This window comes from Microcaecilia unicolor, chromosome 9 (genome assembly GCF_901765095.1).
Source record: "Microcaecilia unicolor chromosome 9, aMicUni1.1, whole genome shotgun sequence".
NCBI classification, from domain to species: domain Eukaryota; kingdom Metazoa; phylum Chordata; class Amphibia; order Gymnophiona; family Siphonopidae; genus Microcaecilia; species Microcaecilia unicolor.
Genome location: NC_044039.1, coordinates 2,415,815 through 2,433,949, shown reverse-complemented (window position 1 = coordinate 2,433,949; position 18,135 = coordinate 2,415,815). Strand labels below are relative to the sequence as shown.

The 18,135-nt window shown below is 43.6% G+C and overlaps 1 protein-coding gene across 1 annotated transcript in view; it reads right to left on the bottom strand.

Annotated features, from left to right (window-relative positions):
• Positions 1 to 18,135, bottom strand: part of PLCZ1 (phospholipase C zeta 1) — a 99,551-nt gene that overhangs the window by 17,629 nt on the left and 63,787 nt on the right. The window contains 4 exon segments of the mRNA XM_030214816.1: positions 289 to 531; positions 10,337 to 10,489; positions 11,885 to 12,029; positions 15,348 to 15,549. Of these exon segments, the coding sequence (XP_030070676.1) occupies positions 289 to 531; positions 10,337 to 10,489; positions 11,885 to 12,029; positions 15,348 to 15,549 (743 nt within the window).

Genomic DNA, 18,135 nt, shown 5'->3' with positions numbered 1-18,135 from the left:
TTTAAAACTTTGCATGGGTGAATGTTGCAGTGATACACTCCAACCAGAGCTTTAGGGATTGCTTCAGGTTCCCTCATTGAAGGCTACATATAAAGTCAAGTCTCATCTACCTGCTTTTTCTGTCCTCTGGAATGTCTTCTGCTGGATTTGTGACAGGAAACTTGTGACAGATACATTCTTTGAGGATGTTTGTTGTAATTATTTCATCTGAATGTGTGTTTTAATTATTTCTTAAGTTTATTTGAAGGATGCTTAGAAAATTGTTTGTTAGTGGGTTTCTCATTTTACCTTGGGTTCTTTGTCTTTACATTTACTGGACTTGGACTTCTGGAATGGTGAGAGCTTTTTGGACCTTTTGGAACATTTTGCTTGTGGTTCTTCCTCCTCAGGCTCTTCTTCCTCCTCCTCCTCCTCCTCCTCTTCCTCATCAGAATCACCCACCTCCTCCTGTTTTGCAGTACTGCTTTCTGGATCAGTGCTCTCAAGACCTCCGATTTTCTTATTTTTGATCAAGATTTTGAACTTTAATTGCTGTAAAAATAGGACATGTAAGAGCACAGGAGTGTCTGAGATTGATCAGAACGAAGCCACCACCACTGATCAATCTGATACACCCAACAGCAAACACAGGGGCCCTTTTATTAAGCTGTGAAAGACTCTACACGCGCCCAATGCACGCCAAATTGGAGTTACCACCTGGCTACCGCATGACCCTTGCAGTAATTTCATTTTGGGCACACATCCAATACGCACGGCCAAAAAAAATCATTTTTATTTTTGGACGCACATATCGGACACGCGGCAAGTGGCATTTGCCATGTCTAGGTCATTACCGCCCAGTTACCGCATGAGACTTTACCACTAGGTCAATGGCTGGTGGTAAGGTCACAGACCCAAAATGGACAAGCACCAATTTTGATTTTGCCGCACATCCATTTTCGGCAAAAAATTTTAAAAAGGGCTTTTTTACAGGCGCACTGAAAAATGGATCGGCGCATGCCCAAAACCCATGCCTACCACAAGCCATTTTTCAGCGCACCTTAGTAAAAGGACTCCACAAGCTACTACGAATACTACTACTACTAATAGCATTTTTATAGCGCTACCAGACGCACGCAGTGCTGAACATTTGACATAGAGAGACAGTCCCTGCTCAAAGAGCTTACAATCTAGGTAAAACAGACAGACAAGACATTACGGGCAAGGGAATTACAGGGTAAAGAGGAACAGGGGAGGAGGAGGGCAAATGAGTAGCGGTTAGGAGCCAAAGGCAATAGTGAAAAGGTGAGCTTTCAGCATAGATTTAAAAACAGGTAGAGATGGAGCTAGACATATGGGTTCGAGAAGACGGTTCCAGGCATAAGGTGCAGCAAGATAAAAGGAACAAAGTCTGGAGTTAGCGGTGGAGGAGAAGGGGGACAACAAGAGAGATTTGTTCAGAGAGCGGAGTTCACGGGGAGGAATGTAGGGAGAGATGAGAGAGGAGAGGTAATGAGGGGTCATAGAGTGGATGAATTTAAAGGTCAGTAAGAGAAGTTTGAATTGTATATGGAAGCGGACAGGGAGCCAGTGAAGAGACTTGAGAAGTGGGCTAGTGTGGGCATAATGATTCTGGCGGAAAATAAGAATAATGCAGATTAACTCAAAGGAACTGTAACAACCATCCGTAATCACAGACAACCATTAGGCTAGTGGAGATATGTATTAAAAAAGGTTCACATGCACATTTTGGGAAGTGATTAACCATGAGAGAAATGGGGCCTGGGTGTTTGGCTTTAGTATTGGTTTTGTAAGAAACAGAGTCAAAAATGGCAAGGTTTGAAATGGCCAATGGTAGAGGTCATATCTGTGATGAATTTTGAGCCTGTTCGTGACAGACATGGAAAGTGATGGGGGGGGGGGGGGGCTTGAAAAATCAATGGGGAGAGGAGAGGTGGAGTTGGGTTGCACATGGACATCCACCAAACTGGGCAGATCTCAACTGGGTAGACTGGATGGGCAGTTTTGGTGTTATGCCTGTTCTACGGCTGGTGAAAGTGCTCAGGCCTAAATGACAGACATGTATTTTCGCTGTTATGCTAGTGTTTCTGCGTTTCTTCATACTTACAGGTGCCCAGTTACAGAACTGCATAACTTCAGCTACTAAAATTCACACAGATGAGAAGGATGTAAAAAAAAGAACACATTAGATAGCTAGGCCTCATAGAATGAAATGGGCCTGGGAAATGGCCTTTGGCTAACACAGCTTTAGAGACGGTCATCCATGGACAGTGTCATAAGCATGAGGGTTATCCTGTCATTTAAGAACGGGCTACACATGTTTCAAGGGACATCGTAGGTGGTGGTGATTCAACCATTGTTGGTGAGACAATACATTTCCCAAAGGCTTACACTATAATTAGTGCAGAGCACGTGGGAGGGAGGGAGGGAGGGAGCGAGCAAAGTTGGTGGGGAGGGCAAGACAACTTCATTGCACATGGTTTGAAAATGTGGCTTTGCAGAGCAGATGAGAGTTTGAGCTCTGGCTCTCTGTGAATGCCGTTACAATCAAGTTAATGTTTGCAGCCTAGACTATCATTATTAGGTGGTATTTCTGTTTGACAGCATAATTAGATCAAAATACTCCATTAAGAAGCAAAGAGAATGAATACAGCCAAGGTTCCAGTGGGGAAAGATAAATCTCTTTCTGCATGTCCAAGAAAAGCTCAATAGCTAATGTACAATTTATAAAACATGAAACACAGCCATTGGAACACAATATAGCTGTGGTATAATTACAAAAACCATCCCTACGTATGTCCTATGATTCATATAAGATTGGAAATATGGCGAGTTCAAACGTAAAAAAGCCGTTTTAAGTTCCATCCTTTCCACTCTTTGAAAAGAAAGAAATGATCAATGAAAAATTAAAAATGTAGGCAAAATGCCCAGAGTGGAGATTAACGGTGCAATCCTCCCCCTCCACCGTGAGAAAATTCCCTGTGGTAACCCCGGACCTGCATCACACGGAAAGCAATGGCTCTCGCCAATCTGCAGCAGGGGCTACAGCAGCAATGGCCATAAATCATTAAAATGTATGAAACAGAGGACACTGTTTGTAATTTAGAAAGTCAAATCTTGAACCATCTAGTTGAGTTGCATGTCTTCCATCCCAAATGCTGCTTCAGATAAGGTGGAGCTGGATTGAACCAGATCCATATTCCATTAAATCTAAAATGTTTCTGTCCGGGAAGGCGGAGGGGGGTAGTCTTGTGCATACCATGACAGTAACGAACCTCACCCTCACTCCTAAATAATCTCAGTCTCTCATCAAATTTACTGCTAACACTCGCCATAGTATTGTGTCATGCCTTCTGGAGTTCGTAGCATGTAATGATATAACCAGTCTATCCAGATGTGCTTGGAGCTTACTTTTAATTAGGCCTGTGGGAACCAATACAATGGGAAATATTTCTGTATCTTTTACTTGAGGATCGTCTCTCTTGTCACATGAATCACAGAATAATTACTTGACACTGACACATCTAGATCTCCTTTTCCTCTCTTTGTACAGAAACTCTCAGCTGTTTTGGGATGTTCTCACATACTTATTTACTTTGATCTTTCAAATTAGAAATCTTAAATTGGCATCAGTTGCTTTTTGCAATTTTCCCTGTACAGCTTTTAATGGCTTTTCTCAGATTTGCAATGTGCTTTCTCAAAACAGTTTGCAAATTTTTACTGAGAACTTCTACATATTGCCACTGCCAAAAGCTCCCCCCACCCTCCACCCCTTGGGTTCAGCCATCATGAATTTAAGGGAATCCTGGCACTCCGAATCTTCCAAGCTGTGTGCAGCCAATGTACTTAGCGAAGAAGAATTTTTAAAAATCCACAAAGGAATAGTTCTTATACACTGCAAACATGAAGGGAAGGCCTGTCAATAAGTAAAGCTGACGTTAGGCCTCAGAGGATGAGTCCCTCAGGCCTGGGCATGCTGCCAAGGGGAGGGAAGATGGCAGAGATCACTGGTGAGAAAAGGGAGAAAGCAAAAAGACCTAAGAATAAGGCTGGAAGAGGCTTCACTAGCGCTAAGAAACAGGCATGCTGACATTTTGAGAAGCCTGTTCAGAGTCACAGCTTGTCTGAACATTATGGACACTGTGGCCTTCTTTAACACACAGTATGCTGACAGCTTTTAAATGTGCTATGAAATGCTACTTCCAAGCAGCAGTACGTGCTGAACTCATACATTCAAATCCAGGCAGCAGCCGTACAGAGGACTTTCTCTCCTTTGGTCTCTGTGGGTCCTTCGGGGCTTGATCACTTCACCGAATCTGTCATCAGGTCACTTCACTATTTTGCAGGGGACCTCGCTCCAGACAGTGTTGGGTCGTTCCATGGCAGCAGGACCGTCGAGAGACTGAGCTGAGCCTGGGGCAAGGCCTCCACCAGCCCCCCCCCCCCAAGATCATCGCCGCTGCCGCCCCCCACCCCAGGATCGTCATCATCGCCGCTGCTGCCCCCCGATCACTGCTGCTGCTGCCACCGCCGCCCTATCCTCCCCACCGTAACTGTTAAGTACCTTGGCTGGTGGGGATCCCAAGACCCCGCCAGCAGAAAAGTATGTCCTTCCTTCTGCCACGTGGCCTTCACCTGCGGCTGCTTTTTCTCTCAGGTCTTGGCCTGAGGGAAAGGCGATGCGGCAGACTGTGAAGAAGAGCAGCCAGCTGTGTCTGTTTCTCCAGGTCCTCCCCAGCCTCCAAGGGGGGTCCAGGGCCAGAGTTTTCTCCCTCCTGCTCCTTTCGGGACATGATTGCCCAGGTCCCGGCAGGAGCAAGAGAGAGAGAGAGAGAGAGAGACCTCAGCGCTGGGCCCCCTTTGGAGGCCTGGGGATTTTTGCCCCCCCCCCCCCCCTCTCGGTGGCCCTGAACGGCAGAGCCGTAAGTTATCTGATACCTTGATAACTATCGAAATAAGTTAGGACAGCTAATACTCAGGTCTGGCTTAACAATGTACATCCAGATATAAATGTAACCTGCACAGTCATAGTGTTTAAGTATCATGGGTGTGATTTATAATACTGTTTTCTCCACCCATCCTGTTAGAATCCTATCAATGAAATGCTTTGATGTCCCCATGCATACCCCCACCCTCCCACTCTGTCAGACTGTCAAAGTAATGCTTTGATGTTTCTCTTATATATACTATCTGCTACCACATTTGCTTATTTCCAATCTGATGAAGAACCTTCGAAAGCTAATCAAGAAATGTATTAAGTTATGTCCAATAAAAAAAAAGGTATCATCTTATTCTCTTTTCCATGTTTTATTTTGTTTGATTTCTATTGATAACCTTACCTATCCACACCTATCCTGTTAGAATATCAGTGATATGCTTTGATGTCCCCATGCATACCTCCGACCCACCCCCATCCTCCCACCCTGTCAGACTGTCATAGTAATGCTTGAATGTTTTCACTTATATACACTGTCAGTTAGCACATTTGCTTATTTCCGATCTGACGAAGAAGGGCAACCTTCGAAAGCTAATCAAGAAATGTATTAAGTTATGTCCAATATAAAAAAGGTATCATCTTATTTTCTTTTCCATGTTTTATTTTGTTTGATTTCTATTGATAACCTCCACACAATCAAAACTCCAGGGTGGTGGGGGGGGGGGGGGGGGTGAAGAATGAGTTTCATTAGACCTCAGCAGTGTATTTTCTCCTGCAGATGTAGCTGTGAGCTTCTGCTTGGTGGTGAAGCAAAGCAGCGATGTCACCATCCCCCATCCAATCGTGGGACCTGAGAGAGATACTGACTTTGGGGACCACCCTGCCTCTGTCAACACAGAAACAACAGTTCCAGCAGGAGCAGACGACCTTCTCCCAGATAAACAATACTTGCTTTCTGCTTGGGTTTATGAGTTATTGTCTAGCCAGCATGGAAAAACAAGCTTGAAAACGGAACATAACAGTTTCTTGTGAAAATAAATTACGCTGTCTAGCAAGAGTCAAGGTTAACAGGCCCATGCAATAAAGCACATGAAAGTCCTTTGAGGCACAGTAAAAAACAGTGAGATATGGAGAAAGTCCTGGTGCTTGTTTTAAAGTGGTCCAGAAAGATGTTTGCATAAACCAGAGAGGCCACACTTGTAAATGAGTATCAACATAATCAACAAGCCCAGCTTTGGCTTGCATACTCATCACGGATGCTATTTAGTGAATGCTTGCTGGCAACCTGATTTTTAATGTCTGTATCCGGCCTTGAAGAGGAATTTCTCCAGAGGACATCAGGGAAAAATGCAGCCATGAAGGATGGTGACTTCATCCGGTGACAGCAGCCACACGGACTCTACCTCAATAATTAATTATGAAGCTTCATCCCCCTTGTGCACCAGCAACCCAACATCAACAACAGCCTTCCCAGTAGCACTCTTTTGTATCCAACTGCTGCAGTTGGATGTATTTTTCACACTCCCTAAACAGAAAGGAAAGGAAATAGCCCTGTAATGAAAAAAGGAAGCCTATGGAGGTCAGCATCTGTGATATTCCTGATGGGCCCACAGGAGGCCTGAGTGAGATAATTCCTACCTGGTGGGATTATTTCCAATACTAAAGCCTCTCGTTGCATGCAACAAAAGCAGCTACCTCCACAATTCCAGCTTCCACCCTTCACATACAAAAATGTCTATTGTACACAGCCAAGCCGCCCAAAACCTTCATATACGCTCTGACCTAAGAAACAGAATTAAACACCTCAAAATCCTGGTTGAATCCTTCAAACCTACAACCTCAAAGTAATCTCCAAGAAGACTGCCTCTTCCCTTTAAAAAACCCAGGGAAAACCGATTTCAGTGCAAAGGAAAGAAAATATCAGATACAGTCTCCCATGTAGTAACATACAATCCTGAACTGGTAAAAATTAGAAGAATCATTAAAAAAATGGATAACATTATTAACAAATGGGAAATAGGACTTGATACACTGCCTTTCTGAGGTTTTTTTTTTTTTTTTTTTGCAACTACATTCAAAGCGGTTTACATATATTCAGGTACTTATTTTGTACCAGGGTCAATATAGGGTTAAGTGACTTGCCCAGAGTCACAAGGAGCTGCAGTGGGAATCCAACTCAGTTCCCTAGGATCAAAGTCCACTGCACTAACCACTAGGCTACTCCTCCACTCATTCCACCAATAAGAGCCAACCTCATCAGTGATGTCAGAATGGCTTGATTGCCCAATACATTCCCCAGGATCAAAGTCCACTGCACTAACCACTAGGCTACTCCTCCACTCATTCCACCAATAAGAGCCAACCTCATCAGTGATGTCACAATGGCTTGATTGCCCAATACTTGGCTCACTTCTGATATTGTGATGTCATAAGGGAAAGGGGGAAAGGGAAATGGGACTTGATACACTGCCTTTCTGAGGTTTTTGCATCTACATTCAAAGCGGTTTACATATATACAGGTACTTATTTTGTACCAGGGGCAATGGAGGGTTAAGTGACTTTCCCAGGGTCACAAGGAACTGCAGTGATGTCACAATGGCTTGATTGCCCAATACAGTTCCCCAGGATCAAAGTCCACTGCACTAACCACTAGACTACTCCTCCGCTCACATTACTTAGGGGGAGGTAATTTCCCTGAGGAACTTGGGAAAATAGTTCTAACTCCAATTCCAAAATCAAATGGTTCATCTAACTTTTGTCCTGTTACTAGTATCCCTTGGCTCACTAAATTAATAGAATCTATAGTTGCATCACAATTAATGTCCTGCTGGTGACATTTGGTCACTGAAGTTAAGACCTTATTAAGTCAAAATATTCCATCTGTCCTGATGCAATATGGATTCAGTCCCACGCCGAGAGACTGATCCGGACCCAGGGCAAGGCCGCCCCCAGGGCCCCCGCCGCAGTCCCCAATCTCCATCTGCCCAACCCCGGCCCCATCGACAGCCCCCCTCCGTCTGCCACCGGGCCCCCTGCATTCAAATTGGCAGCACCTCACCTCTGTGTGTAAGCGACAGATCGCCTTCCTTCGGGCTCTCCCTCACTGTGCCCCGCCCTCGCGGAAACAGGAAGTTACATCAGACGAGGGCGGGACACAGTGAGGAAGGAAGGCAATCTGCCGCTTTCACACAGAGGTGAATTGAATGCAGGGGGCAGGGTGGCAGACGGAGGGGGGCTGTCGATGGAGCCGAAGGCGGGCAGGTGAGACCAGTGACTGTGGTGCCGGCGGCCTGGGAGCAGGAGAAGGAGAGAGATCCTGGCACCAGACCCCCCCTTGGAGGCCCGGGCCTGGGGAATTTTGTCCCCCCTGCCCCCCCCCCCCCTCTCGGTGGCCCTGCTCGAGGCATGCCTAGTCCCATCAAGTTTTCAGGATATCCACAATGAATATTCATGAGCTAGATCTGCATACAATTGAAACAGTACATGCAGATCTATCTCATGCATATTCATTGTGGATATCCTGAAAACCTGATGGGACTAAGTGTGCCCCGAGGGCTCCTGTGCAAATGGGACAATTAGTGCATGGTCATTATTGCAAAAAGGGAAAATGCAGCCATTTTACAGCTATGCTAAAAGTGGCCTCAGCACATGGGAAACCCCTGAGCTAGTCATAGTGCAGCATAGTAAAAGCGCCCCTTAGGGTCTGCTGAAATGAGGCCACAGTGTGTGCATGCAAAACACATATTGAGCAGATTCCAGGCCTCATCTGCATTCCCAGCATCAATTGATCTTCACTCGTTAACCAGAGGATCAAAATCTATGGCTGTTCCATCTTGTCTAAAAGTTATTTCCAGAACATACTGCTGAAACCTCTTCTTCACTGCATCCTTATCATTCTCCAGCACACTGAAAAGATGGATGGCTATTAGATACACAGGAGTCGGATAAAGGACACACCTTCGCAGCTGAGTGCTGCCTCCAAATTCATCATTACCTTCTACATCTCACTTGCCAATCAAGGACAATTCCTAGTCCACATTTCTCAAAATCTCAACCCCACTTTTGATCTCTGAGTTGGAAGTCTCCACTAATAAATGAGATTTTCTGTCAATTTTTAAATCCATAGGCATTTCAAAAGAGCAAAAGTCTACCTACCTACCTGTCCGTTCAGTTTTCCCAGGACCTGCACTTAAACATTTGCCAAAATCTACTATCTGCCTGACCAGTATCCAAACATTTGGATAATAAATCTAAAGTCTGGCCTGTGCATAGAAAAAGAGTCTCTTTCAATTGAAAGGAAGCTCTGGAATGAAGGGCAAAGACTCAGAAGTACCCAGAGGAATTACTTTGCCACGGGAAGGGTGGTGAATTCATGGAATGGCCTCCTGGTGCAAGTGGTGGCAACGAGAACAATATCTGAATTCAAGAGAGCTTGGGACAGCTACATAGGATCTCTAAGGGAGTGACAGAGAAAAATGTAGGCAGATAAAAGACCATATAGCCTATCCAGTCTCCCATCAAAATGACCACACCAGTTGATAGCAGTAGAGACAGGTCTTTAAAAAATCAGATTTGAAAATCTGGAGCAAACATACCACCAGGCACAGATCCTAAACTACTAGATAATTATATTATACCAAGCAGCTATGCTTAGTCTAGAAGAGCAGCATATCAGATCCAGACTATGCCTGGCCACCATTCATCGGGAAAATGGCACGAGATTGCTTCAGACTGGAGAGCGTGGGTATCATATTATCCTGGGGGTAATTCTATAAAATGCACACTGACATTCCTGCACCAGGTCGCATGCATAAACGTTCAGAACATTAGCATATATGCAGCTATCTTCACACATGCCTATGCACTATTGTCTAAAAATGCACATCTTAAATAACACGGATTTTAATGCACATGGGTGCACTCTGGGCAGGGAGCACGGAATAAATTTATGCACATAAGAATAGAATAATAAATTAAGTGCATTGTTACCAGTATTTAGGACAGACATTTACACCAGTTCACTTGGAAGCAACCCAAGCCTGGAGTTTGTTTTGTCACAGTGGAGCCCCCCTTGTGGATGTGGGTGCTGCTTTTCTAGACTTACCCAATTGGATGTCTGCTCATGTTGTCCATTAGATTGTAAGCTCCTTTGAGCAGGGACTGTCCTTCTTTGTTAAACTGTGCAGCGCTGCGTAACCTTAGTAGCACTTGTAGTAGTAGTAGTCTAGTGGCTACAGTACAGTGGAGCCCCTTGTGGATGTGGGTGCTGCTTTTCCCAAAGTAGATTGTAAATCTTTGTACTTATAATGGGTTCTGTTAAACCGGCGTGAAATCTCAAGCAATGACTACAAACTGAAAACCAACTTACATTTCCCAAGAAGCAATATATAGCCTGGTTACCTCTGGGGAAGGCAGAACTCCAGAGAATGGGTTGCTGAGGGTGGAGGTTAACAATTTGTCACCCAAAATAGTTGTTAAGTATTGTGCCATGACTTGCTGCTGCTTAGGAGAGCAGTGATTTTCCAAAGACAGTACCACAGGGTAATCCGAGACCTAGATATGCAATTACAGAAGAAAAAAGTCATTAGGTATTAGAAGAATCATTTGGGTAACATCAGTTGTAATCAAAACACTGCAGTGATGCTACTTATGATTGAAAACAGAGCAAAAGAGAATTAGACATACTTATTCTGTCAGAAGCACAGAGACACTTTAGCTAGAAAATCTATTCTATATCCCCGATGAAAACTAATGCACGTGGGCAGTGGTGCACAATTTCTTACACGGATTCTGGAGCCAGGTCATCGGCTTTAGATGAGGTTTTTCTAGTGTATTGGTAGCAGGCAGAAAGCATGCTTGCATCCCATGCAGAAAACAAAGTAAAAAGAGATCAATAGGAGATTAGTAGGATGGTGACGTACCCTGGACACAACACAGTTCATCAAGTTCAGGTCTGTTGTCCCTAACAGAAAGCAAAAGCAAGGGGGGTTGGCTTAAGGGCTTCCTTAAACCCCAGCCACATACCAATAAAGTGAGAATAGAACCTATGCATGAAAACCTGTCCATGTTTGGGCCCATATGATGCCAGTTTGTCTGTTCAAGCCAGAAACAGAAAATGGAACCAGAGTTTAACCAAGTTTATCCATCGTGGTAACACCAAGCCACCGATTCTTGTTCTCGAGGGACCAGCACTAGTTAGTCTCATGGAATAATCAGGATGCAGATCCCTAAAGATTAAGATGCTCCAGTACTAAGTAGACATAGACGGGATATGAGACAGAAATGATGGACCATGTATATGAAACTCCCAGAGCAGAAAGGGTTAATACATGTAGTGTGCAATAAAGAATGGGGAAAGGGATTGGAGGAGGAGAACCTGGGATAGAGGAAAGAGACACTTGATGGGGAAGAATAGGTAGATGAGAACCACAGAGCAGAGGAAAGAGAGAAAAAATGATGGACACCCTTGGAAGAGAACTTCTGGATGGGAGACACTCTGGAAAACAAGGTAAATGAGAGACACCTCTAGTGAATGGGAGACACTCTAAAAAATGAGGTAAATGAGAGACACCCTAGGAAGAAAATAGCTGGATGGGCGATAAGGCTCAGAAGAACCAGAGATACCATGGAGAGAGAACAGGTGGATCGGAGACAAGGAACAGAGGAAAGAGAGACATCATAGAATGAGAGACAGAGCAGAGGAATGGGAGACATGATTATGTTCTCTGATTAGAATTTAGCTTATTCCAAATTCAACTTCTTTTGAATATTCCTGAGTTAGGTTTGCATGCAGTAGACACAGTGCATGCAAATCTAACTCATGAATATTCATTGTGGGTATCCTGGAAACCTGACTGGCTGGGATCCCCCCAGGACAGGTTTGGGAACCACTGTTTTAAGGAATTTCTCAATACCTTCTTCAGATTTGTTATTGCTTTATATACATACCACAAATGCATATTTTTCAATCACTTCAATAACCGTCTTAAAGAGAAGTTTGCTGGTTAACGTGTAGCCATGGTAGACAATTGGTTCCTCCTCTGGTCCATCCCAACAATCAATTTCTAAGCAACGGCATCCTTTGAAAAGAGCACTGGAACATACCAAGAGGAAATCAGTTTATTAGTGGAAACATTCCAAGATGGAATTAGCGTAATGGTGAATAAAGCATTACAATATAACAAGAGGAAATTGATCTAATAGTGAAAAAACATTACAATATCAAGAATAAACTGGTTTGATAGTGAAAAGATCAGTACAACATACCAAGATGAAATTGGTTTAATAGTGAATAAAGCACTACAACATAGCAAGAGAACATCAGTTTAATAGTGAAAACATTCCAAGATGGAATTAGCGTAATGGTGAATAAAGCATTACAATATACCAAGAGGAAATTGATCTAATAGTGAAAAAACATTACAATATCAAGAATAAACTGGTTTGATAGTGAAAAGATCAGTACAACATATCAAGATGAAATTAGTTTCATAGTGAAAAGCACAAGTAAGTATCAGAAAAAAAGCAATACAACATACTGAGAGAAAATTGGTTTCAGAGTAAAAAAAAAAAAAAGTACAACCACACACTGAGAAGAAACTGGTTTCATAGTGAAAAGAACAGTGCCACATACCATGAGGAAACTGATTTCACTGTGAAAAAAGTACAACTATGTATCAAGAACAAATTGCTGTAGTAGTGAAAAAAGCACTACAGATATAGATACCAAAGGGAAATGACTGGAAATCTAGTTCTTTCATATCATATGGCACGGAACGATGGCTCACAACACTGTGGTTTCCATAATTACCACAAGAAATATGTATGAGGTTTGTTTTTAAAATGTAGCTCAGGGCAAGCTGCATTCAGGCACAGTTTGTATTTTCTCCATCCCCAGAGGGCTCATTACCTAAGGTTGTATTGGAGGCAATCAAGGGTTAAGTGACGTCTAAAGTCACAAGGAGCAGCAGTGGCATTTGAACCCTTTAATAGTGAAAAAAGCACTACAACATAGCATGAAGGTTCTCAGCAGCTGCTGTAAGAATTATTCGTCTCTTCTCCTCATATCCTGATCTCTGAACTTATGCAAATCCTTGGCAGACCAGTTAGGTGTCTTTGTAGGACAGCAGTTGGGAAGCTGTGGTCTACTGAGGACACACCTCTGTCCAATTATAGAGAGCTATTCTCCGAAGGAAGGGAGCTGTGCCTACAGGGAGCCTCTTTCCTTCATAGAACACTAGTATATGTGCAGGTATGAATTTAGCAGCAGCCATACAGCTTGTGTAAACATACACTGAGACTCTGGGGATACTTCTAGTATTCTATAGGTTACATGCATATGTGTTTGCCCACCTGTGAGGTAAGATATAGGTAGACTTTCAGAATAGTGCGCAGCCAGGCTCAGTGCACACGTGTTCACATATGCATGGAAGTCGTGTACATCTGCCCTAACCCCACCCCTGGCCCCGCCCCATCCACACAGTCACCTTGATCCCCCAAGAAAGCCAGATTCTATAAGCACAGAAAATACTGGTAAAAGTAGCAAATGCATTTTCTTCCATAGTCTAAATACAAAATTATAAAAGACGTATGTTTCCAAAAAAAGCAAACAACCATGAGCAGCTCTCCATCCCCTTCTATCCATGTGCTGCATTTCCTCTTTTTCTCTTCCCTCCCCTCCCCTCCATGTACAGCATGTCCCCCTCTCCTCTCTCTTCCCTCCCATCCACAAGCAGCTGCCCCCTTCTCTCCCTCCCTTCCCATCCCCTCCCAGGCCTACCTTGCAGTCCTGGTGGTCTAGTTGCCTCTTCAGGGCAGGAAAGAACCACACTCTTTTCTGCCCATTGCTGCTGACTACCCCGTTGCCACTGCTTCTTTAAAATGGCTGCTGAGACTTCATGCGATGGTCTTGCAAGACTTCCGCAAAGTCTCACAAGGCCTCCACTAGAAGTCTCGGCAGCCATTTTTAAGAAGCACTGAAGAGGCCAGTAGACCACCAGGGTACGCTACGGTAGGATGGGAAGGGGGAGAAGGCAAGCCCATCCATCCACACGCTTGCATGCCTACCTACCAACCCATCAGCCAACCATCCCAGAAACCTGGACAAAAGGGCTGGCTGGAAAAAAAATGTCCAAGCCTCCATTGCCTCAGGTGTGAGCCCTCTAGGGATGGTAAAATATGTATACCACTTTAAGAGCGGTATACAAGACATTAAATAAACATAAATAGAATTTTTATATACTTGCAACTCTGAACACCAATCTAATATTTTCAATAGCAACAATATTTATCGGCATGTTTGGAGTTGCATGTGCTGGAATGTTGCACAGAAACATTAATATAATTCTGTGCATTTCTCAACACTGTAGCACTTTACTCTGTTCCAGCACTCCTCCCCTTCAGCACCTCATCAGGTCCTGAATGTTGACCATAAAAAGATGAAACACTCATTAAATCATCATTAACACCAAGTGTAGAAGAAAAAGCTAACCTTTTCCTCCTCCTCCTCCTCCTCCTCCTCCTCAGACCTGCCATTAAAGCCTCAGTTTTAGAAACCATGGAACCGCCTTAGGACCTGCGGAGCACTTTCTCTGCCTTCGTTACCAGGGAATTTAAGTGATCTGTGCGCTGATCTCAGCACGAGTCTTTGGCACAGTTTGATCATGGATCGTTTGTTTACTCTTTCCAAAAATACTAGGACTAGGGGGCACGAAATGAAGCCACAAAGTAGTAAATTTAAAACAAATTGGAGAAAGTTTTTCTTCACTCAACTTGTAATTAAGCTCTGGAATTCATTGCCAGAGAATGTAGTAAAAGCAGTTAGCTTAGCGGGGTTTAAAAAAAGTTTGGATGGCTTCCTAAAGGAAAAGTCCATAGACCATAATTAAAATGGACTTGTGGAACATCCACTTCTTATAGCTAGAATAAGCAGCATAAAATGTATTGTACTGTTTTGGGATCTTGCCAGGTACTTGTGACCTGGATTGGCCACTGTTGGAAACAGGATGCTGGGCTGGATGGACCTTTGGTCTGTCCCAGTATGGCAACACTTATGTACTTATGTACTTGGGATTCTGAATGGAATCTTGCTACACTTCGGGGTTCTACATGGAATGTTGCTACTATTTGGGTTTCTGCCAGGTACTTGTGACCTGGATTGTACTTATGTACATATGTGCAAAACTTGTTTTAACATAGGCGCTCACAGTAATCCACAAAATTTGATACAAAAACCAAGCTAAGCTGTGCTCTTTAATGCAATGGCCCCCGAATTCTGAAAGAGACATTGGCACTCATCACTTTCTGCAAAGCAGCCCAGACCAGAATAATCCCTCAAGTGACAGTATTAGTGCAGCAGTGCAGCAATGCTGAATAAAGAATTATTTAGCATAAAGAAAACAGACATGAATACCTTCCATAGCCCCAGAGGTGACTCTGTCCTATCAGCTGATCATCAATCAAGTAGGTGTTATGGGAAGAGGAAATGAAATAGTCACAAAGGGGAAAGTTCATGTCCTGGTAAATCCGCCTCTGATCCTTCCGAAAGACGAAGTTTTCTTGGGAGTTCATCATTCTTATAAACCCTTCGTAAGTCATTGTGTTATTACTCCTGGCTGGAAACATTAAAAGAGAGACAAAGAGATATTGAAGTCTTTGTGACGTGGTTTGAGTAACAATAGCTTTTATTCCCACCTCTACAAAGAAAGAAAACAAAGCTTGTGCAACACTTACTAACCAGGCGAAGATTTTACCATTACTGTGGCTCGTGTGGGGAAATTGCATAACCGAGCGTCTACATGGCACCTGTTCAATAAAGTTGAATGTTTTTCCCGCACCTTTTCCATTGTCTGCTAAAACTGACCCATGGTCCCCAAGGTTTAATGAAAGAGCTCAGGCTCTACACGACAATTCTGCCTCGTCACAGATTCTACGACTGGTTGCAGGGAGTCTGGCTATTGTTGGGTGGGTCCCTCAGTGATCACCCCACCCCTGAAGTGTGGCCTGGCACCTTTTTTTGCTAGAAAAAGAGCACTGCTCACGACACAGTCAACTAATGGCCTGCAAAAGTGCAGAGGAACTAGCCACACACCTATCCACGCATCAAGCTGAATTTAGTCACTGCACTTCAGCAATGATCGGTCCCTTGCCTGTGAAGGCACCAACCTCCATTCAATGTGGGAAACTGAAAGGGGGTTGGTCCCTTCCTTATCAAGGGAGCCATCATTGCAGTGGTGCAGGGAACAATGAATGTTAAGTGGTGTCTTACTACCTTGTAATATTCCCTGGGTTTCTTTGAGGAAACTTTCTAAGTTTTCATATATTGACATTCTTCGTGCCTCTGCCCTTCCGACACTTCTTACCTTCATGTCGCTATTATATTTTCATTGTTATCTACGGCCTCCTTATGTGATTTTCCTTTCCCTCCTAATTATTATCATTTGATGTAAACCGCATAGATACCCCCCTGTTTACGGTATATTAAATAAACGTGAAAAGTGAAATGTTAAGACTATAAAGCACCAACTCCCCCCATCAAAGCACAAGGTACAATTTTTAATGGATTTGTGCTGAAACATTTATATTGAGTCCAAAGAAACAGAAGAAAGATAGCCATTTGCCCTATAACACCTTTTCAATAAATTGCAGGTCACCTTTTTTCTCCCCTACCCCACCCAGTAAATCCTGATCCAGGGCAGTCTCAGACCAGGAGCCAACTTCCTAGCAGGAAAAGCTTTGGAGGTTCCTCCTCACCTCTCTGCACTGAGGAGAACAGCTAATGCCTTCATTAATTTTTATGTCATTATCTTACGTTTTTATTTAGATGTTAAGACGTATTACTTATTATTTATTATCTTATTTTCTAGCCCCTGAAGCAGCCCAGTAGGGCGAAACACGGCCTGTGTCGGGCTATGATATGTATATGCATATGAGTTTCTGTATACATATTTTAATTTTGCTATATTAATAAAACATATTTTGGTTTATCAACGATCTGCTTTGTACAGTTTCCACTTTGGAGTTTGCAGATCGTCTGCCCCTTTGTTTTCTTGGACACTTTATCTTATCTGTCCATATGTTCCATCCTCACTTGCACCCTATGATGTCTGTTAGTACCCCCTCAAAAAAATCCCTGATCCTGAGTACCGGCACCTTTTCCACTGTCTGCTAAAACTGACCCATGGATCCCAAGTTTTAATGAAAGAGCTCAGGCTCTACACACCAATTCTGCCTTGCCATATGTTCTGTGACTGATTGCAGGAGGCCTGGCTATTGTGGGGTGGGTCCAGGGGTGTGCTGGTAAATTGTTAACAGGGGGCTCTCTCTCACCAGCAAAGTAAAAGAGAATTCAGGAGGGGCCCAAGCCCACATTTTGGGATCCATTTGTTAAAGTAGCCATGGAGAACCGGCTCCCAAAATTCTTAAAAACTTAACAAACGGCTCTCGAGAGCCTGTGAGAGCCTGCTCCAGCACACCACTGGGTGGGTCCCTCAGTAATCACCCCACCCCTGAAAGGTGGCCTGGCATTTGAGTACCGGCACCTTTTTTGCTAGAAAAAACACGCTGGTTAGGATGATTTAATGTGCATTGTCTTGACATAGCAATACTGTGCCGTAATGTTTATGTTACTGTTATTTGAATATTTTTACTACTATAATTGCTTATTACCTACGTTCAGGTTATTCTTGCTGTACACCACCTTAGGTTAAAAAAAGACAGTAAATAAATCCTAATAAATACATAAAATAAATACAAATTCAAAAGGCAAGACTATTGCAAACAGGTGATTATGAAAGTCTGTCCGAGCACTTCCAACAAACTATAGTGTACGCAGTGAGAGTGGTTTTATAAGTTCACACCAGTTCCTGCTTTTGAAGTGCCTCAACACACAGCAGCAACGAGCAACAGACCCCTCACAGAACCCAGCACTGAGTGGCACTTGTCAACGCTTCCAGAAGCCTGCGCACTCTGCTGTCACAATGCATGTATTTAAAGTGTCTTTCCGGTGTGCGAGGAAGAACTGGCACATAGTCCAAGTGAGCTGAAGGTTCCAGTCCTTAAGATTTTCACATCTTCTGTTTAATTAAGGACAGATTAGCCTTGGTCATTCTTAAGAACATTACTCTCACGCCTCACGCCTTGGCTTGATCAACAGCATTTCAAGGAGGTGAGTTTCCTGGCTATGTTCTTCTGCCTCCCAA